The 19,601-nt window shown below is 52.7% G+C and overlaps 11 protein-coding genes across 11 annotated transcripts; 5 read left to right on the top strand and 6 right to left on the bottom strand.

Moving 5' to 3' along the window:
• Positions 1-140: 140 nt before the first annotated feature.
• B0H65DRAFT_430350 (uncharacterized protein) lies at positions 141-2,896 on the bottom strand (the record flags this gene model as incomplete). The annotated part of the gene is made up of 6 exons (XM_062824877.1): positions 141-1,356; positions 1,448-1,728; positions 1,778-2,007; positions 2,064-2,434; positions 2,486-2,613; positions 2,666-2,896. 6 exons carry the CDS (start codon positions 2,894-2,896, stop codon positions 141-143), a joined length of 2,457 nt encoding a protein of 818 aa, XP_062679234.1.
• Positions 2,897-3,049: 153 nt separating this feature from the next.
• On the bottom strand, positions 3,050-3,503 carry B0H65DRAFT_471884 (uncharacterized protein). Its single transcript, XM_062827122.1, has one exon. It carries the CDS (start codon positions 3,357-3,359, stop codon positions 3,138-3,140), a length of 222 nt encoding a protein of 73 aa, XP_062679233.1. The 5' UTR covers positions 3,360-3,503; the 3' UTR covers positions 3,050-3,137.
• Positions 3,504-4,170: 667 nt separating this feature from the next.
• B0H65DRAFT_431356 (uncharacterized protein) lies at positions 4,171-4,561 on the bottom strand (the record flags this gene model as incomplete). Its single annotated transcript, XM_062824941.1, has 2 exons — positions 4,171-4,301; positions 4,360-4,561. The coding sequence occupies 2 exons, from the start codon at positions 4,559-4,561 to the stop codon at positions 4,171-4,173; spliced, it is 333 nt and encodes a 110-aa protein (XP_062679232.1).
• Positions 4,562-5,666: 1,105 nt separating this feature from the next.
• On the top strand, positions 5,667-7,537 carry B0H65DRAFT_550758 (PINIT domain-containing protein; the record flags this gene model as incomplete). The annotated part of the gene is made up of 5 exons (XM_062829765.1): positions 5,667-5,826; positions 5,891-6,307; positions 6,369-6,679; positions 6,750-7,075; positions 7,129-7,537. The coding sequence occupies 5 exons, from the start codon at positions 5,667-5,669 to the stop codon at positions 7,535-7,537; spliced, it is 1,623 nt and encodes a 540-aa protein (XP_062679231.1).
• A 1,186-nt stretch (positions 7,538-8,723) lies between these two features.
• On the top strand, positions 8,724-10,174 carry B0H65DRAFT_254192 (transport protein particle component). Its single transcript, XM_062822528.1, has 4 exons — positions 8,724-9,349; positions 9,426-9,543; positions 9,621-9,710; positions 9,818-10,174. Exons 1-4 carry the CDS (start codon positions 8,919-8,921, stop codon positions 9,947-9,949), a joined length of 771 nt encoding a protein of 256 aa, XP_062679230.1. The 5' UTR covers positions 8,724-8,918; the 3' UTR covers positions 9,950-10,174.
• Positions 10,175-10,185: 11 nt separating this feature from the next.
• On the bottom strand, positions 10,186-12,465 carry B0H65DRAFT_471873 (malate dehydrogenase mitochondrial precursor). Its single transcript, XM_062827121.1, has 8 exons — positions 12,212-12,465; positions 12,034-12,086; positions 11,927-11,958; positions 11,721-11,831; positions 11,540-11,627; positions 10,872-11,479; positions 10,682-10,818; positions 10,186-10,483 (listed from the first exon to the last, which is right to left on the bottom strand). The coding sequence occupies exons 2-8, from the start codon at positions 12,044-12,046 to the stop codon at positions 10,477-10,479; spliced, it is 996 nt and encodes a 331-aa protein (XP_062679229.1). The 5' UTR covers positions 12,047-12,086; positions 12,212-12,465; the 3' UTR covers positions 10,186-10,476.
• A 131-nt stretch (positions 12,466-12,596) lies between these two features.
• On the top strand, positions 12,597-13,219 carry B0H65DRAFT_254124 (uncharacterized protein). The gene has a single exon (XM_062822527.1). It carries the CDS (start codon positions 12,641-12,643, stop codon positions 12,995-12,997), a length of 357 nt encoding a protein of 118 aa, XP_062679228.1. The 5' UTR covers positions 12,597-12,640; the 3' UTR covers positions 12,998-13,219.
• Positions 13,220-13,472: 253 nt separating this feature from the next.
• On the bottom strand, positions 13,473-14,269 carry B0H65DRAFT_550755 (ribosomal L28e protein family-domain-containing protein; the record flags this gene model as incomplete). Its single annotated transcript, XM_062829764.1, has 5 exons — positions 13,473-13,635; positions 13,717-13,838; positions 13,914-13,937; positions 14,033-14,127; positions 14,224-14,269. 5 exons carry the CDS (start codon positions 14,267-14,269, stop codon positions 13,473-13,475), a joined length of 450 nt encoding a protein of 149 aa, XP_062679227.1.
• An 885-nt stretch (positions 14,270-15,154) lies between these two features.
• On the top strand, positions 15,155-15,577 carry B0H65DRAFT_550753 (uncharacterized protein; the record flags this gene model as incomplete). The annotated part of the gene is made up of 1 exon (XM_062829763.1): positions 15,155-15,577. The coding sequence occupies one exon, from the start codon at positions 15,155-15,157 to the stop codon at positions 15,575-15,577; it is 423 nt and encodes a 140-aa protein (XP_062679226.1).
• Positions 15,578-16,113: 536 nt separating this feature from the next.
• Positions 16,114-16,615, top strand: B0H65DRAFT_444301 (uncharacterized protein; the record flags this gene model as incomplete). Its single annotated transcript, XM_062825675.1, is given in 3 exon segments — positions 16,114-16,235; positions 16,249-16,402; positions 16,562-16,615. 3 exon segments carry the CDS (start codon positions 16,114-16,116, stop codon positions 16,613-16,615), a joined length of 330 nt encoding a protein of 109 aa, XP_062679225.1.
• Positions 16,616-17,439: 824 nt separating this feature from the next.
• Positions 17,440-18,747, bottom strand: B0H65DRAFT_254053 (putative C-5 sterol desaturase). Its single transcript, XM_062822526.1, has 2 exons — positions 18,333-18,747; positions 17,440-18,264 (listed from the first exon to the last, which is right to left on the bottom strand). The coding sequence occupies exons 1-2, from the start codon at positions 18,578-18,580 to the stop codon at positions 17,478-17,480; spliced, it is 1,035 nt and encodes a 344-aa protein (XP_062679224.1). The 5' UTR covers positions 18,581-18,747; the 3' UTR covers positions 17,440-17,477.
• Positions 18,748-19,601: the final 854 nt, after the last annotated feature.

The raw sequence follows: 19,601 nt of genomic DNA, 5'->3' as shown, positions 1-19,601 counted from the left end.
TTATCTGCTCCTTACATCTAGCTTCTAGATCTACTACAAGCAACCAACACAGTGACACATATATCACATCATCATCTCACACCACCCTTCCCCATGTTCCTCCTCCTCTTGGACCAAACCACACGAACCCTTAAGTTAACCTACAACGACCCGAGCCAAAACAACAACCCACCCAGTCCAACATTCACCACCAAATGCTGACCCAAGCTCCAAGCCACGCAGTACAAGTACTTTGGCGAAAACACCGTCCACACGAACAAGTGCGTCCTAAGAATCGTACAAGCCGCCATGACCGCCGCGACACTAAACGCCGTAAACAGCGTCATCACAGCAACATAGGTCTTGAACAGACCGATTCGTCCCTGCTCCTCTACCATGCTCACTTCCGCTTCCCTTTCTTCGTCCCCTCTCTTCCCATCACCGCCGCTACCTAACCTCTTCTGATTCTGATCTCTCCGCCAAATCTTCCCCAAAAGCACCACCGTCCCAAAAACCCACCACACCGGTCCCGCCCAATTCCCCACGTACGTCAAGACGCCAACCAGGACAACGTTAAAGTCGCTTACCCCGTTATAGGCATTAGATAGATCAACGGACGAAATGGCGTTGCTCCCGCCCATAGCGAAGAAGGAGGCGTACTGCAGGAGTAGGGAAGAAATTCCCAGTTCCGCGGTCGACAGACTTTTACCACCGTCCTCCGGGGCGTCAATCTCGTTGGATAGGAACCAGTAGACCAAATTGAAGATGAGAAACAGGGGGGTGTTGGTCGTCCGGCTTTGTGTGAGGGCGAGGATGGTGTAGAGGTGTTGGAGGGTTGTGATGGCCTCGGCCCGGGCCGGCACCTTCTTCTTCGATGCCAGCGCCAGCCGCTTACTTCTGCTTCTTCTGCTTCGGCGGCCCCCCATCTTCCATTCCCACAAAATAAACCCCATCCCCGCCGCTGTCGCCAGCCCAAGGCCAACAAACACCGCTCTAGCTCTCGCAATCAAGCTCGCGCCCCTCGTGAAATCAAGCAGACTACTCTTGACAAACCCCACCACCAACTCGGGCGCATCTTCTAGTGTAAACGCCGCCTTGAAAGTAAACGCTGCCAGGACCAGGCCCGTCATGGCCGGGTAGTTGATGGGGACCGGGATGCGCCCGTGGAAGGAGTAGACGAGTTGGCGGTGGGTCCAGACGTAGGTGAGGCCGACGAGCAACCAGAGAAAGTGTGGGTGGGGTTCGAGGAAGAGCTTGACGATGTCTGGGGTGCCGGCGAACTTTTGGCCGGTTTGGTTCCAGGCGCGGAGGAGGCGGAGGGAGAGGAGGATGGGGGTGGTGGTGAGGAGGAGGTGGGAGGGGAAGGTGGTTGTTGTGCTGGAGATTTTGTTAGTTGTTTGGGGGGCATGAATGGAAGGGAAGGGAAGGAAGGGAAGGAAAGGGGGATGAGAAAAGAAAGAAGACGTACCGCTTGAAACCGCGGAGGGTGAGGTAGCCAAACCAAGTGCTCGTTGCTAGATACCAGAAGTGATGCTCTTCTTCGACGTAGCTGCTGGCGAACATCATGATGCTATAGGCTATGGAGATGACCAGTAAGGGGGTGAGGGAACGGGTTGGGGAGACGGTTTTGGTTGCTGCATATAGGCTGAAGATCACGGCGAGGAGGGCGGCGACTTGGCCTAGGATGAGTCGGGACATGTCGTAGTTGCTTGCCATGCCGCTCATGAGCTCTTGAGCCTTACGAAGCCACTGAAAGACGGTTAGCTGGATCGGGGAGGAAAAGTCTGTTAATGCTTACCATAGTGACAGGCAGTGCCCACTGAGGGTCCATGTCGTCGCCAACTCTAGCAGACATGAGAATGTTTGAAGGACCTTGCCATTCACAGGCGAGTTCTTCGTAGTCGGACGAAGGGTTGGCGCAGGATGATACGGGTAAAGCAGAGTCGAAGGTTTTGGTACCCGAAGCAGCCGAGATGACGGTTTGGATCTGGCGAGCGTTTTGATGCAGCAAATAGGCCTGGTCGGCTTCTGTAGTCTTGTTAGGAAAAGGAATGACCAGAAAGTTTGACGGCTTCACAGCTTACTCTTAGGCCAGATGGACAAGAATTCGGGGATCAGAGCACCCAGATTGTTCTTGGGAATAGGGAATCCTAGGAGAGCAGCCAACGTAGGCGCCAGATCAGACTGTTCAACGGTCGAGTAGAATTGAAAGTCTTCGGCATCTGGTAACGGAGCGTCTTGGTTTTTCTGGAGGCCTTTGAGCTTGGGGGAGATGAAAAGGAGGGCCGGTGAAGTCTCGCCAGGCGATGAGGCGCCGTGATTCCCGGCATCGTTCATTCCGTGATCTCCACAAACAATAAAGAGTGTTGACTTTAGGTGGTCTTGGGTTTCTATGGCCTTGTATATCTGGTTGACGATATCATCCATTTCCCGCTGCTTCGGGACCATATGAGGACTGTGTGGCTAGTTAGTAATGTGCATAATGAGATGTGCAAGGTGACCTTACCTTCTCGGTCCTCCCTTATGTCCAATATGATCAAGTCCGAGATAGTGAAGAATCATGGTATTCCAGTCGTCATTTTGGAGCTCTCCAGCAATATTTCGAGTGACATTATGATCAACCTCGGTGAAGTCCTACTCACGTTAGCACAGAGCCGACGCCTGCCTTGCAACCGTAGATACTTACAGAAACAAAGAAGCTCGTGGTGCCATCAGCACGATCAAATGTACCCGGAAAGAGCTTCAACCAAGTATCATCTCCGTACATTACTAGCTTCCCAGTACCCTTTGCCTTCATCTGAGCCAGCCAGGTGTCTTGCGACGCGAGGCTTGAGGACTCATCGCCTTCGTCGAGGTTGAGAACGACATCGAGGAAAGATGGCACAGAGCCTGTAGTGATGGCCTTCAGTCTAGGCATGGTGACTGTGGGAGACGTGGCATGAGCCGTGAAGGGAATTGCAGCACCATTGCGAATCAAGCTATATGAGATGTCAACATTCCAGATCTACGGAAGTCGAGGAAGTGCGCAGCTTGTGGAAGAGCTTACGATTGAGTGAACTTGAAGCCACTGTTGGTAGTATATACAAAATCACTACATATAAACCCCGGATTAACATGGCTACTTGACGATGGGCGGTATTGGCGATGGAGACATCTCTTTACCTTCGCAGTGCGTCAACTACCATGAAGACCAGCTTGTCAAACGGAGCTTCCGGCGGCTCACCATAGCCATCCAATGGCCCATACTCAGCCAGACCCGGTAGAAGAGGCTTATATGGGAAGAAGCCAGTTGCGAATATGACAATGGCGACTGGGATCAGCAGATTGGCTGCTATGAGAAGCAGCGTGGAGCTCAAGCTCCCATTGCGCCGGGAACTCATCTCGACTCGCCAATTTCTAGGTGTGCCTGATCGGAGGGGAATGTGATGTTTGCCAGTAAAACTAGAAGTTGCACTCGTGGGCCATTTCTGTGTCGCGAACGGAGAAAAGTCTGGGAAGATGAGAAATGTGTTCAGAATAGATTATTTGTTGATGTTGTGAGGTACAGGTGAGGTTGTTAAGGTAACAGTGGAAGAAAGGGGCCAGTGAGGTTCAGCCCACAGCAGTTGGCTTCCACCTAAAGTCCCTTCCCATTTCAGGTTCGTTCCCCAGAAGCCCAGGCCTTCGAAGGATTGGCATTGGCCCCACTTGGAGAACAGCGTTAACGCTGTGAGACTGTGAGACCTCTAGAACAGCATGCTAGCCTAGAAAAAAAAAATGCATTAAAATCAAGAGACCCAAATGCGCCAAGTGTAGATAATCCCACCCCACCGTCCGTTTGCTTCTTTTTTCCATCCCATATGACTGAAGTTCTTGCTTTTCCGCAACGGCGTCGGCGTCAGCAACGCGGAAGATTGAAAAACTCCATCAATCCCGTCTATGCAGAGGACCAGTGAAGCCCAAGACAGACCAGGAAAACGAGGCCTGCCACCAAAAGGTCGTCATCCGCACCATCTCCTCCCATCCCATTCCTGGATGCCCGGCGCTGCCTTTTCATCGTGATAATAGGCAACCACTAGGACATGTCTGGAGCATGAGAGAGTAGTTGTAGTCGTTCTTTGGTGGCTAAGCCTCTCCAAAGCCTAGGCCACACCGGTAATGCTTTTGGTCGTCTGTCGAAACTCAGCTGCTCAAATTGAAGTCGCTTGTCGTTCATTTCCTCTTCTTGCTGAACTTCTCGCCATACTTGGGGAAGACGATCTTGGACTTCTTGACCCGCCTCTTCTTCTCAATCTTCTTGCTGCCAACCTTGACGGGCTTGGCGGAATCAACCTCCATAGCAGCTGTGACTTGGTCAGTACATGGCCCTCGTTTGCATCCTACTCTTCCAGCTACACTTACAGTCATCCTTGGTGACCTCCTTGGCCTCATCCTCGTTCACGGTCTCCATCTCAACCTCCTTGATGGGCTTGGGCTCAGCAGCAAGCTCGATGAGCTTGGCAGAGATTCTCTCCAAACGAGCGGCCTCAACAGGTCCAAAGACATTCTTCTTCAGTTTCTGGTTGTTGTTCTTGATGACGGACGCTCTCTTGCTCTTGGCCATTTTTGCGGTTTAAAAAAGGGTTATGTGGTGTTGTGTTTTTGAAAATGAAGTAGATGGATGAGAGTTGATCTTCTCAAAAGGTTGGCTATGCGGTACGGAGGGAGTGTATAAGATGTCGTTATTGCCGAGTTGAAAAATTCCACTGGATCAGCACAGGCGACCTGAGTTCTCCGCTAAATTTGAGGGTAGCCTAGAAGTAGTTAAGACTTTGTCGTTCACTGGCTTACTCCGTCCGACCAAGTATCAGGTACTTCACCGCAGCACTCTCCAATAGGCTCAACGGTACCTGCCGCCGCTTACCACTACTGTAACTGACCCACCTTACCCGCCAGATAAATACTGCTAGCGATCCACAGGTTCCTGCCCGGCACCCTTTCTGCCGCCTCCTCCCGCCTGTTCATATCGACGACGCCTTTGGACTTTGGAGCAACCGGCCGAGGGCTACGAAAGCGATAGCGACTGTTTTCTTACAAACGGAGTGACGATTATTTGGCGCATACACGGGCTTGTTTTTCGAACTGGGTTTACCGCGCAGGGTAGCAAATCACTACCGGGCATCGCGGTACCGTCTTGACGTTCACGCATTTGCCTAGAGTGCCAGTGCGCAGGCCGCAGACAGCGACAGCCGGCTCTGTGTGACCGATCTCATTCAGTGTGCGAGTTTAAATTATAAATCCATCTCCATCTCGCGCCGTACATCACGGTGACGCCGGCGCCTTTAGCAGCCACAGGTCCGCACCACCTACGATACCCAACCTGAACCTCGACGTCCCGCTGTCCTAGGTGTCGCTGCCTTGAGCGCATCGGGTACTTACGCTCCCAAATCCTCGGTTCACCCTCCCATCACTCCTTCCTCACAACCCGACGCGCCATCCGAAGTGCGCGCCCACACTCCCACTTTCCCAATAATACCTTGACGGCCAACTGCGGGGCTGTAGGTATTCCTTGACTTGGACCATCCGCGGCCGGTCGCGACCAGGCAACAACACTACACGACCGGGCACCACACCACGCTCCTATAAATTCGCATCTTCAGTTTATAAGCCCAGCGTCGGCAAGCAGAGGTTGGAATCGTTAATACCGGTCGTTGAGGGGCAGAGGGGAAATGGATCGTGCCGGCCCTCCTCCCAAAGACAAGGTTGAGGCCCTTAAGGCGGTCGCAAAGAACGCTGGGGTCAACAAGACACAGCTGCAGTCCCTCTGCGCCGTCAATGGTTTGCCCAAGACGGGAAACAAGCCTGATTTGGTGAAACGCCTTGTCGACGGTGAGTATGCCCTCAGTTGGCCGTCACCTCCTTATTTCCTTACCTTCACCCTCCCGTCATACAGGCGAAGATATTATAGGAATGCAGACTAACACAAAAGGTCTTCAACCCCAACTAGCTATCCAGCAATGCGTAGCGCGCGGCGACGGCAGCACTTTCAATACATTCTACAACAGTTTCGAGACAATCGTACCCTGGTTCGATACCTTTGTGGCTAACACGGGTCTGCTGCAGCAAACTATTAAGCCTCAACCGCCGCCGTATTCCCAAACCGCAATCTACCCACCAGCTCCAGGTCACGGAAACACTTCCAACAGCTATGCCATGGCTTCCTACGGCGTGGCTAACGGCTCCTACAACGCGCCCAAGGGCGTCAGCAGACCACTTGACTGGTATAACCAACAACGTCACGAATTCCAGTTCAAGCCCAGCGTCTTCTATGAAATACAATACCGAATCGGGGAGGTCAGGGACTGTGAACGTATGTTAGGTAAGCCAGTATCGTTCCGCCTCTGGACACAACCGCTGAGTCTCGAAAACAGCGATGCAGCAGCATAGGCAAACTGTCTCCATCAAGCTCAGGATCTCGGATTATCCCCAGCTCAACAACGTCGGATACGACCCTTCACTGAGGATCATGATGTACTGTGCCGCTGGAAAAAATGGCGTCCAAGACATCGCCTTTCCCTACCAGTCGGAGCTCAAGGTTAATGGCGGCGAGGTCAAGGCAAACCTGCGAGGCCTGAAGAACAAACCTGGGTCTACTAGACCGGTTGACATCACGGACTCGCTTCGTCTGAAACCAAACACATACCAAAACAACATCGACTTTACGTATGCCCTCACCAGAGAGGTAGGTGTAAGAGGAAACTGGGTATGGGAACCCGCAGAGAGCTGCATGTGCTAACCAGTTGTGTTGATAGTCTTTCTACCTAGTAGTATACCTGTGCAAAACCCCGACTATCGAGGAACTGGTGTCGAGAATCACCAAGAAGATCCGTGCCGAGTCGGTGGTTACCGAGATTGCAAACAAGGCTAACGACCCTGACGTGGTTGCTACATCACAAGTCCTAAGTCTCAAGTGCCCACTGTCTTACATGAGGTTAAGTAAGCCGTGCCGAGGCCTGAACTGTGGTCATATTCAATGTTTTGATGCCACTTCATACCTCCAACTCCAGGAGCAAGGGCCACAGTGGTTATGTCCCATCTGCAGCAAATCTGTTCCGTTCGACCAACTGGCGATTGATGAGTAAGTTGCAACGGTACTACTGTCTCTGCGGTACTGGCTGACACGCATTCCAGGTACGCCAAGGGCATTCTCGAAGCGACTCCCAAATCTGTAGAGCAGGTCACGATTGAGCCCACCGGCAAGTGGATAGAACCAGGCGCGGAAAAGGTGACGGTGCCCGACTCTGCCGAGGCAAGCTTTGTCGATGACGATGACCTGTATGTTTCGGAAGTCCTCTCGGCAGCAAACCACGGCTTCTCGACGCCCGGTCGTTCTACTACCGGCGCGTCAACTACACTTATCGGCACTCCGATGAACGGAAGCACAGGAGGCACGCCTTCACTGGCGAGGTCATCGAACAATAACAACAAACGTCCAGCGCCAGAAGTTATTGATTTGACGCTGTCAGATGACGACGAGCCACCCAGGCCTGTGAAGCGGGCTAACTACGGGATCAACGCGTATTTTGGGCCCAACTCTTAGGGGGAAGTATAGGATGCTACAGACGTACGTCACCAGCACGCTTCAATGCGATGGGGTCGCCGTGCTCCCCGTCGTCGTGACAGGCCGGCGCAGTGGGCAAATGATCAGGCGGATTATTCCCATCAGCCGGACTTTGGGGAAGTATAGGATGCTCAATATTGGCTTGAGAGGCTCGCTTGGGCAACAGGAGGCCGGATTGTTTCCCTTCACCGGCCCTAGCTGAACACCATGTCCACTGGGTATCCTTTTTCTTCTACCAGACCAGCTTGATTTTACCTTTTTTTATTGCATTTTCGACATGGTGTATCTGGGGAGGCATTTTTATCCGTCTTTGGCGTTGGGCGCACTCAGATGGAAGGAAAAGGTTCTATGGGAGAAGTTTCAGGGATGAGGTACAGTGAGATATGAAAGGAATGAGGAATCAGTACTAGGATGCAATTCCGATACCCAGTAAAGTGATACGACATGAACGGTGTATTGTCTGGAAACTGTATTGTACATGAAAATTGATCATAGAATGATGCTATTCACCACTGAAACGTAACGCCTACATGAGCCATAAAGTCTTTCGGTTTTGAAAGTCTATGTGACAAGCACTTGCAGTTGATTTGGGAGCTTTTTAGCGTACAGTTTGATGGGTCGAGCTTGAAGTGTTCGTGAACGCTCGTGTTATGGCTACACGGCCAGCAGTGGGGTGTTAATAACACTATCCGTCCCAAGCAGCTGCCACTACCAATTGAGATTCGGACGGCAGGCACCTTTCGAACCGCAACAACAGCCCTCCGTCCTCCCCTTACAACGAACATACTTGACTCGCTCCGAACTCTCGACCAAGACGATATTTACCATACAGGCTTTCCACTCAAATATAGTTAATTCGTCAAGCATCACGACATATTCGATTTGGCCCATCGGAACCGGCAAGAGTCCCAGCACCCGAACCCCACGGACAAGCTCCGAGCTACCCTGCGTCACCGCGATCTTCCGATAAACCGGCGGACCGAAGAAGACAGGATCGAAGTCAACGCACGCCAGTCACAGATCTCCGGCTTGCAACTGCGCAGCATTCCGACGAGCAGAACCCGAGCCCGTCACTTGTCCACACTCGCGCGACTCGAACGAATAGCCGAAGTCTTCTCTACCACCGGGACAATCAACCAGCGACGCAACCGCTCTCCCATCAGCAACAGCTAGCTCCTTACCCGCAAGCGCACAATACCTGCGACATACGTACCTGCCTTGCCTTCTTTCCTCGACGACTACCTAGTACCAAACGACATTAGACCCGGTGCTTCAAATCCCATTCACTCATCTTCCAACAACCAGCAACAGCTACCTCACATAATCACCAAACCAAACCAAACCAAATCAACCCACAAAAATGTCCTTCGACACAATACTCCCCCCCTACAACGCCTCGGACCCAACCGCCCGCTTCCTCGCCTCCTCCTGTCTCGATTTCCTGCTTATCGAGCTAGTCCCCATGGCGTACAGGATAACCAACCAACTCGATTCCGCTTCTCCGTCAGACCCTTCAGGAGCCGGTGGTGGTGACGATGCGCAAAGTACAGCTACGGGTCCAGCGGCAGGGGTTGGGCCACAGAGGAATAGTGTGTTATCTGGTGGGACGGGAGGCGGGTTAAGTCCTGGTGGGTTGGGGGCAGGTCTAGGGGGAGGAGGAGGAGGAGGAGTAGGGAGTGTGAATGGGAGTGGTGGGAGTGGAAGGAAAATGGATGAAGATGAAGAAAGGGATGCGGTTTTTGCTAGGCTGGAGGGGTTGGGGTATCGGGTTGGGCAGGGGTTGGTTGAACGGTATGTTCTGCTCGATTGTTGATGCGCTACGCAAGGAATACCTACCGGGCAAGAGGATACTGACTGACGGACACAGATTCTCCCGCGACCGACCACGCTTCAACGACACGCTAGACGTCATCAAGTTCCTCTGCAAAGACCTTTGGACGCTGGTGTTCAGGAAACAGGTGGATAACCTCAAGACGAACCATCGGGTACGTTTCTTCTCTTCCCCTTCCCCCTTCCCCCCCGTCTTTGTTATGCTCCTAGCTAACACCGACACACAAAACAGGGCGTCTACGTCCTAACAGATAACTCCTTCCGCCCACTATCGCGAATGTCCGCAGAGACGAGTAGCCAGGCCATAGCCAGGGCGCAACCAGTACGTTTTGACCCGGACCCTCCTTTCACACACACGCACACACAATTTGTGTCTCTTTTACTCGCCCGAGTATGATGTACGTTGCTAACAAACCCTCCCATCACAAGTTCCTTTGGTTCCCATGCGGTGTAGTCCGCGGCGCCCTCGCAGCAATGGGCATCAACGCGACAGTCACCGCTGAGTCAAGCGAGCTTCCTGCGGCGGTATTCCAGATCAAGACGATCAAGACGCAGAACTGATGGAGTCTTCAAAGCTTTCAGTTGCACCCGAGACCTTTATTCTTATTGCATGGCATAAGCCGGGCACTTTGGGCCCATACTAGCGGTGTTTGTTATGGTATTCTGGAAGAAAGCAAAAGTAAAGTTGTATTTATACAAAGCTTCATGGGACACAAGGCGTTGGCAAAGAGCACCATAATAAGCATAGCGAACGATATTCACACCAACGTATCAATACACTTTCAAATCACTCGAGCAGAAGTGCATAAAATTAAGTTTATTTTCATCCCCCAGCCAGCGCACAGTTCAAGCAGAACCTTCCCATGCTACTACAAAGCAGTCCAGTCTTTCCAGGCATACAGCAATCATATGCCCCCATATCCGAAGGTTGGGCGCAAAGCGGCGCTTGCGATATGTGAGTCTTATTCGTCAAGGCGACGGGTACTGGACCCGGCGCACCGGGAAGAAGCTGATGATACGTGCGAAGGGGAGAGAATGGGTATAGGTCGTCCGGGTCATATCAGTCGTCGATTATCCTGTTAACTTTTTTACAGCCTAGAAAGGGAATGAGTATCAGTCCACCTGTACTTGAACTTCATATGGTCTTCATATTTTATTCTTCATCTACAGCTTTGTGTGGTTATGTATTGGCTATATGAGAGCCACCCAACCAGGATCATAGCCTTCATCATGCATGAAACTTAAGAAACGCAAGGGGATAATTTCACAAGCAAAAATCAAAGGGGTATCTACTTCTGAGGGGGGTTGTGGGCAAAGTCAACACCCTTCTGGATGTTGCCCTTGAGGCCCTTGACGGCAGCCTCGAGGAGAGTCTTCTCCTTCTCGGTGATGTCGCCGAGGATGTCGATAGCCTTCTCAGCACCGTTGGGCTGTGGAGATGTTAGCCAAAAACACCGTAAATGAGGCGAGGACTGAAACTTACGCCGAGCTCAACGGGGACGGAGAAGAAGTCAACACCAGTCTTCTCCGCGATCTCCTTGCCACCGGGGATACCGGGGAGGTAGACGTAGGTGGGCTCGACAAGGCCCTTGGCACCCTTGGCGGCCTTGAGGAGCTTCTCAGCGAAACGGTAACCGGCATAAGCCATGGAGAGGGTGGCAGAGCCGAGACCGTCCTTGGCCTTGACGACCTCATCACCGCCGAACTGGACGCGGTTGACAAGAGCGTCGTACTTGTCGTCAGGGATGGTGACCGAGGGGGTAACCTTGCTGAAGAGAGGAACGATGGTCTCGCCGGAGTGGCCACCAATGACGGGGACAACGAGCTCCTGGGGGTTGCTCTTGCCAGCAATCTCAGCAACGAAGGTCTCGGCACGGACAATGTCGAGGGTGGTGACACCGAAGAGGCGCTGGGCGTTGAAGACACCCTTGGCTTTGAGGACCTCGGCGGAGATGGGGACAGTCGAGTTGACAGGGTTGGAGATGACGAGGATGAAGGCGTTGGGGGCGACCTCAGCAGCAACCTCAATCAAACCCTTGACGATACCGGCGTTGATGTTGAAGAGATCATCACGGGTCATGCCAGGCTTGCCTGTGAGAAAGCTAATTAGTCTCCGTTTCACCACATCCAGCAGCGCGCATTGCCACTTACGGGGAATACCAGCGGGGATGACGATGATGTCGGCATCCTTGAAGGCGGTCTTGGCGCCGTCGTTGGGGGGGAGGTAGCCGGTGGTTTTCTAATGCGCCAGGTGTCAGCCAGGTTCTGCGGGGTCCGTGGTGTTTTCATGTCCTTGGCGACAACCAGCGCAAAGCCGGTGCTGGCTACTTACGGCGGGGGAGGAGATGTGAGAGAGATCGGCAGCGACACCGGGGGTGTTGACGACATCGTAGAGAGCGAGCTCGTCAACGAGAGGAGAGAGCTTGAGGAGGAGGGACAGGGGCTGCGGCACATGTGGTCAGCCATGCTTCCATCTCAACCTCCGATCCGCGCAGTTCGGCGCGGGATCTCCCATGGCCAAGTTGGGATAAAACTCACCTGTCCGATACCGCCAGCGGCGCCAGCAACAACTGTGCATAATGTCAGCTTCCTGCCACCGTTGCCTCAGACTGCAGAGGAGCGCAGATGGACGTTGTGTAGCTTACCGGCCTTGACCATTTTGAAGTCTGTAGATATTTAAAGCGGGGGAGGGGTAATTCTGGAGAGGAGGAACTAGGGTCAGCTCTAGATCCTGGTCGTCGATGTTTGTTGTATGCGCAAAGGTTCGCAAAGAAGATGAGAGGAGGAGAGGAAAGCGGGAAAGAGGAAGAGATCTTGACTCACATTCGGTGGGTGGACTGGGAGGATGTTGGATCTGAAATGACGGGGAACTTCTGGATCCTGGGGGAACGGGAGCTCGTGGGAGAGCTTCTCTTTATTTACCTTGACCTACGCAGTATAGCTGGGGCCCGGGGCTGCGGGGCTGGCGACCAGGGGGCACAGGCGTCCCTTCTTCCAGACAGGCCAAATCGAGGCATGATGCAGCCAGGACAACGAGCTGCCCCGCTCTCTCTCCAGGTCTCTCCCCCTTCGTTCGCGTCCCGTCATCCGGAGGAGCGAGAATGGGCCATTGGATCGGAATTTGGGGAAGGTGCGGAGTGAGCCATGTCCCCGTTCTTGGCCGCGCCCGTTTAGACGGTGTACACACCATGTTTGCGAGACAATATCCTCAAATTCGATTTCACCTTTACATTCAAATTAATCATTACAGTAATGCATATGATGTTATGGTCCGCTTTTATACGGCTGTCAAGATCGTGCGAGTTTCATGTGTATTACATGCTCCCTGACAGCAGTAGAGGCGCATGTGCTGCTTCGCTGTCCAGACTTCAGATGATGCCGTTGATATCAACCGCAGTGAACACAGATCCTTGTCCTCGCCGTTGCACCGATAGAAACTCCGGGTTGTCAACTTGCCAGGGGTACCTACGTCCGAACATGTGGTCTCCCGAGGTCCGGCTCGGTTTAGCGTCCTCGGGCAAGTCCGGGGGATCTGCCCTGATGTCATCCGAAGAGGCCCGCTTCCATACCGCTTCCATGGTCATAAGGCCAACAACCCATCCAGTTTGACGTCCCGAATCCAGGGGTATTTGCCATTGTTTTCCAGCTGAGATGGAGTACGATATCCAAATATGGCCCACATTGCCTGGTAGCCCCATGGAGACCGAACCTCTTTCAATGCCGAGGTGTTGTTGCCGGAAGAGGTTGGTGGTAGACTCGGAAAACCGGGCGCCATGCCATCTTGCCGGCCGGTAACCCGTCCACCTTCCCTCATAAAATCACATATATGCTGCAAGCTCACAACATGACCCAGAACAAAGTTGTTGTTCGTCGATGACCCTGCTAGGGTTGATTGATTCATCTGGATATCAAACGCCATGGCCATCCCTGGAATCTGGGACTGGCAACCCTTTTCTGTCCCTTGAACCCCAATCCCATGCATGAAATGTTGTATGCGCCGCCTCTGTCAGCGAGGCTTTTCCAGGCTTAATACACAGACTCCAACTGTCCCCGCATGCTCATCGTCCTCCACGCCTCAGTACATTTAAGCAGAGGCAGCCTTCTTGGCGGCGTTGCCACGGAGCTTCTGGGCGGGCTCGGGCTTGACGGCGCGCTGGGAGCGGCGGATGGCGGAGGCGCGGGCAACAGCGACCTTGAGGAGATCGGGGCGGTAGTTGGCGACCTGGCGGGCGATGGCCTTGTAGGTCCTATACGGGTTCGCATCATGTCAGCAATTCGTTCCCGTGCTGCTGTCGGTTTCTCAGCTGTCATTGTCGGGGTGTACTGACTTGCGGGCAGTCTTGTTAGCACCGAAAGCGCGGGTGTAACGAGCAGAGGGCTTGGTGATGGAGCCAGCCTTCTTGGTGGTCACGACGACACCACCCTTCTCACCAGGGACAACGCCGACGGCCTATTCCAACATTGTCAGTTCCATGTGTTCGTTCGGTCGATATGCGACGTGCGTCGGTGAGGTTTCTCAATGTACCTTGTCGTTGACGAAACCAGCATACTATTTTCCACAAATGTTAGCCAACATGTCCCCTTTCTCATCATCCCTTCTCTCCCGAATTGTTCGCTCGGTTTCGTTCTTTCGGGCAATCGTACCTTGCGGGAATGCTTGTTGGTCAGGTTGAGGGGATCCCGGGAGAACTGGACACCGCCACCAGAGGTTCTCTTAACGAGGTAAGAGTTCTGGGAGCCTATATGACCGCAAAAACAGAACCGTCAGCATTTCGCCAGGTCCACATACTTCCCAAATCGGCCAGAACCAGAAATTCGGCAGGATCAGAACTTACGGGTGATCTCCCAGATGAGGTCGGCAGAGACGTTGCTAAGAGACATTTTGGCGGGATCTGGGGCTACAAGAAGACCTAGGCGTTACTGGAGGCAGAGTCGAACTTCTCGAAAATCGGGATCACAACCGACAATATCGCTGGATTTTGGCACCAGCACGGTGAATTGTCGCGCCTCAGTGTGTGCTCGCTTAGGTTTCCTAACCTGGCCTAGTGCCACCTGCCGCAGGAACGGCTTGGCGCTCTGACCAGCTGTCGACAGCTCAAGCTTCCCGTAAGCACCCAAGATGTCACCTGCACAGGGTTAGGGGTGGCCTGTGCATCTGTCGGACAGCTTCTGCGCACCGTCGAATTGCTGTTGGTCGATGTTGGGGCACCGTTGCGCTTTGCGACAGCTTGTCACCCTTGCCGCATTCGTCATGGCCCAATGTCCCAAGAGCATGGCAGCGTCTTGGCAATCGTTTTGGGCGGCAGGGCGGGTATCATTCATTCGAGATGCTGTCTGCGCCGCGTGTTCCATCTTGTGATCAATTAAACTTATCCAAAACCATCCCTCACCTGCGCGGACTTTGTTTGCAACAACCGCCCGAGCCTAACATGTCCTGACTTTGTGTTCTTTCTCCCAGTTCTTGTTCATCACCTCCCGGCAACTCACTTTCGTTTCATCCTTGACTCAGTCACTTTCGAACGCAACTACTTAACTCGACTTACATCAGCAGCTACCTCGGCGCGCGCAAGTGGCACTGCAGCCGTACCGGACCACCCGAAGCACGAAAAGTATCGTGATCGCATCTGTCGCAAAGCCCACTGCATAACCACATTTGCCTCTCCAAACTACATTCTTTCTACAGTCGACAGCCTCGCTCTTGTCACACCCATCCATCAAACCATACTCGTTCCAAAATTCGAAAAACAACAACCACCATCCGCCAAAATGATCAACCTCCTCTACGCCCTCATATTCTTCACCCTCCTCTTCTCCACCACGGCCTACTTCACCCGTTACACCTGGCTCCCGCCCTTCCTCGACGCCTTCGACGCGATAGAACCCTACCTGCGCCGCGCTCCCGGCGGCGAATACCTGTACTCGCGACTCCCTTTTACCTCCAACTCGTTCGAGGAGGACATGGAAGCCGGTCTGTCGTCGGCCGACTTTGATCTTGCGGGCAACGTGGGGGGGAGCGACGGTCGCGCGGGTTTGGATGACGAGGCCAAGCGGGAGATCCTCAAGATCATGAAGAGGAGGAGGCTCCAGTTCGACGACGCGAGGAAGCTGTACATGGAGAGGAGGTTTAAGGCGAATGGCATTGGGGCGGATGGGTTGCCGAGGGATCCCAAGTTTGTGAGCTTTTCTTGAGAGGGGCGTGCGAGTGCGAGAGATGGAGATAGAGATGGCGAGAGGGACGGAGAATATGATCGATGGGATCTTCACGACGGAACTGAACGAGGGAGGGACTGGGCGCGAATGCGGAAACCAACCAGCCAGCCAGCCAGCCGCCCCGGATATAAACGAGACGGACAACGGACAACATGGTGAACGAGGCATGCGCAGAGCTTTGGAAAAGGAAATTACCTATCCTCTGTCACAGAAGACGGACGGCCCAGACCAAACAAGAACACCTCTACTCGACTCGACTCATAACCCAGCTTCCCGGGAAACGAGAAACCGCTTTTACCACTTTTCACACCTACACTACATATTTTGACGGGCTGGAACCCAACTAACCAACTGAACACACTCATTCGACCTTTTTATACTACTACTATTACAACAACTGTACCAACACAAACCAACCGACCACTATACTATCATTACAATGACAACACCCACAAATTTCCTTTACTCTTCTTCTTTTTCGTTTCGGAGGTCTGGTCCCTTCTCTCCCTGCGTACATGACCGGGACACAGATGGGCGGCGGCGGCGGCGGCGGTGGCGTCTGGCTTTCTCTTTTTTCTTCTGCTCTTTCCGAGGCTGTCATGTCTGATAGTGGGAAATTCATCTATCTATCTACTCAGTCAGTCACCCAGGCAGAACCCGAAATACCCATTAGCCGGTTTCCCTCTCTATCTCTTTCTGTGTTCTATCTTCCGTTCCAGCAGTCCCTTGAACTTGCATGATGCTGTCAACCAACCCAACTTGCTCTCAACCCTGGTCTTTGGTCTCGTTACTCAATTGCGTGAGGTTAGCTTGAGATACACTATCCAAAGCGGAAATTGCAGGAGGCCTCCAGCTTGGCTTATCTCCGGCACAACGGTTCAAAGCTCAGAAGCGATCGATCCTAGCGTTTTCTTGGCTTTAAAGCTGTGTACATACCCGTGGTGTTATACTGTGTTGTGTTAGTCTGACTTGGTCATTTATATCAATCTGGCTGTACTCCCTCGCCTTGTCCCTTGAAGTAGTAGGAAAGCAAGACATGATGGTAACACTGGTCATACCAGAATACAGAACTCGGAAGTATCTGTCTCCTGTCCAATGGTCGAGCGTTAGTGAGGAGTTGCATGAACCGGAGACGGTGACTGCGTAGGTTTGTGGTTTCTCAAGTTGTTTTGTCTACTCAGATCTTCTTGTAATTTGGGAACTCTATACTCCCTGCTTCCTCGCCTGCTTGCTTGCCTACCTGCGAATTTTTTTGCTGTTATGTACTCCATGACTTTCCAAGCATATGTTCTTCTCCCCAAAACAGCAAGGCTCCGTAAATAATGCTTTATGTGCAGAGTGCGGGTATATAATATGATATAAAGTATGTACAAGGTGTGGGTTATTAAAATCCTTATTTTTCATGATTGTTTGTTTGTTGTTGTTGTCATCAACCCCGTCCGTCCCAACCCAGTTACCTATCCAGTCATCCCATCATTTGGTATATAAGACTAACCTCCTCCATTATGGGCACTATAGTGTACCCCTTTCCTTTTGGTTGGCAGGTCCGGCTCGGTGGGTTTTTCACAGAAGATACATTCGTATCCATGTGGTGTACCCGCCGTTTTCGTTCGGTTCGTCATCGCGCGCGACACCGTCCGTCCGTGCCACCATCCCACATCGCATGAGGATCGCGGATCCTTGGTGTCAGCCAACCACCAAACCCGGGTCCCTGATCCAGGACCACAAGACCGGGTGGCTTGGTCTTGGCCGGATGACGCTGATTCGTCAATCCCTTCTATCTTTTTTTTTTTTTTTTTTTTAAAAAAAAAAAAAAAAAAGAGATCGACCGGGGACTTGTGAGATTTTCCGTCTCTTCAACTCCTTCTCGCACTTCACTTTATTTCGACTTCTTAGTCTCGGTCGGCTCGTAATGCCGATCATCCTCACCCTCCACCTCCTTGACAATCTTCTCCATCTCGTTGACCTGCTTCTTCCACGTCGTCGTGCTCATCTTCTTCTCCTTCTCGAACAGGTCATTGTCGGGCTGCCTGTAGCTGCCGCCGAGGCGGTCCCACAGCGTGGTGAACTGGCCGTAGTTGTAGTTGAAGGCGAAGTGGTGGACCGAGTGGCAGGCGGCGCCGTTGATGACGGGGTTGTTGGCGTAGTACTCGCCGTCGTGGATCATGATGGTCCAGAAGTTGATAAACACAAAAAGGCCGACGTACGCCATCTTCTGGAGCGGGAAGATGAAGGGGAAAACGTGGTAGGGGATGCTCTGGGCGAAGCCGTCGATGGGGTGGAAGGCGTGGCTGGCGTAGGGAGTCGGCATGATCCACTTGTGGTGAGGCTTGTGCAGGTGCTTGTACACGAGCGGGTGGTGAAGGCCGCGGTGGATCCAGTAGATGCCAAAGTCGGTGAACATGATGAAGAGCGGGAACTGGAAGTAGTCGTACCAGCGACCGGGACCCTCGGCCGAGGTGTCGTACAGGAGCGAGTAACCGCGCACTTCGGCGACCAGGAAGGGGAAGGTGAAGAGCGCCATGACGGGCAGGGCGGCGTTGGTTTGCTTAATCTCGAGCCAGACCTGGTTCTTGAGGAACTTGGGGTGCTCCATGGTTTTCTTGTCGAAGATGAAGATGTAGGAGAGGGAGGCGAAGACGTAGTAGGTTACGAGACCGAAGAGCCTGTTGACAACAAAAAGTTAGCATGTTTGCGCCCACTCGGATGTGAAGGAAAGAGGGTTTTCGCGCACCATAGTATTAGGAAGAGCGATAGAGCCTGGCGGTAGATGTTGTCTCTGGCCCAGATACTCTGATAAGCCGCCTGCGAGGGCTCGAGCGAGAAGAACTCCGTCGCGGGCTCATACACCCAGGACGAGAAAGCTTGCGCGGTGCCATTGGTCTTGTCGGGGAAATCGTAAAGAGCAGGTCGCGCTGGTAGTAGCCAGGCGTACATGTAATCGAACATGAACTGGTCAGAGACCTCGAGGACCACGTCCATCTTGACGGTGGTTGTTGGGCTTGCGCGCCAAAGAAGGGAAAATCAAGTTGGGTAACAACAAGCCAAGCAAACTTTCCCGAAGGCCCAGGTCAAGACCGTGTCGGACAGATAAGCAAGACGGAAAAGGCGTGGGGTCCTGCTAGGTTGTTGTGGTGATGGCTGGCCAAAAGGAAAGATAGAGTGAAGGACCGACAACGGGGACGGACGACCAAGAGAGCGCGGGGCAGAAGGATTAAAAAGAAAACGAAGAAGAAGGATGAATAATGGGAAAGAAAGATTTTGCCGCGAATCCGATAGTGACGCTGGCAATAAAGTGGCAGGCCCAATTTCTCAAGTCATAACCACCCCTGAACGATCGGCTTCCCGAACGAGCGTTCGCGTGAAAACAAGGGGACCTTGAGTGTGCCAAGGACGGGGAGGGTGGTTGTCCTTGCTGGCCCCGTAAATCCGTGGGTTGCTCCGAACAAGGACAACAAGCTCTCTCTCACCTGCGATAACGGTACCGTAACAAGCGAACGGATTGAGTTGTGAGTGAAGAGACATTCGGGTGAGTGAAAGGCAAATAGACATATGTTTGCACCAAGTTTCAGCATGAGCTTCACGCAAAAAAATGAATGCGGGATATTGTTTCCCATATTGAGCTTCGTTGTTGAACAATTCATCATCATCACCGATAACCCCTTTTCAGTTTTGCCCAGAGATCTAATCAAATCCGGGTCCCGAATGGGCCGTCTCGACGTCTCCGCATCAATGGAAGCCGATCTATGACTTCTTTTTTTCTCCCCCAACAACGTCAGAGATCCCGTATCCACCCGTCTTTGCATTCTTCGACCAAATGTTCTTTGTTTACCTCGCCAAAGCGTAGTGTGCTCTCACCATCGCAAGTTGACAATAACAAAATGGGCTGTCAACCCAACGTCTCGTCCTCGATGTTGCATGATGAGTGGCACGTTTGACAGGAAGCTGATCTCGATAGTACAAGGGGACCGTGATTGAGCTCCTTGATTGGATGGGCGAACCA

This window comes from Neurospora tetraspora (assembly GCF_033439725.1).
Source record: "Neurospora tetraspora strain CBS 560.94 chromosome Unknown B0H65scaffold_6, whole genome shotgun sequence".
Lineage (NCBI taxonomy): Eukaryota > Fungi > Ascomycota > Sordariomycetes > Sordariales > Sordariaceae > Neurospora > Neurospora tetraspora.
The sequence above is the reverse complement of the archived record's forward strand: the minus strand, read 5'-3'. Positions and strand labels throughout refer to the sequence as shown.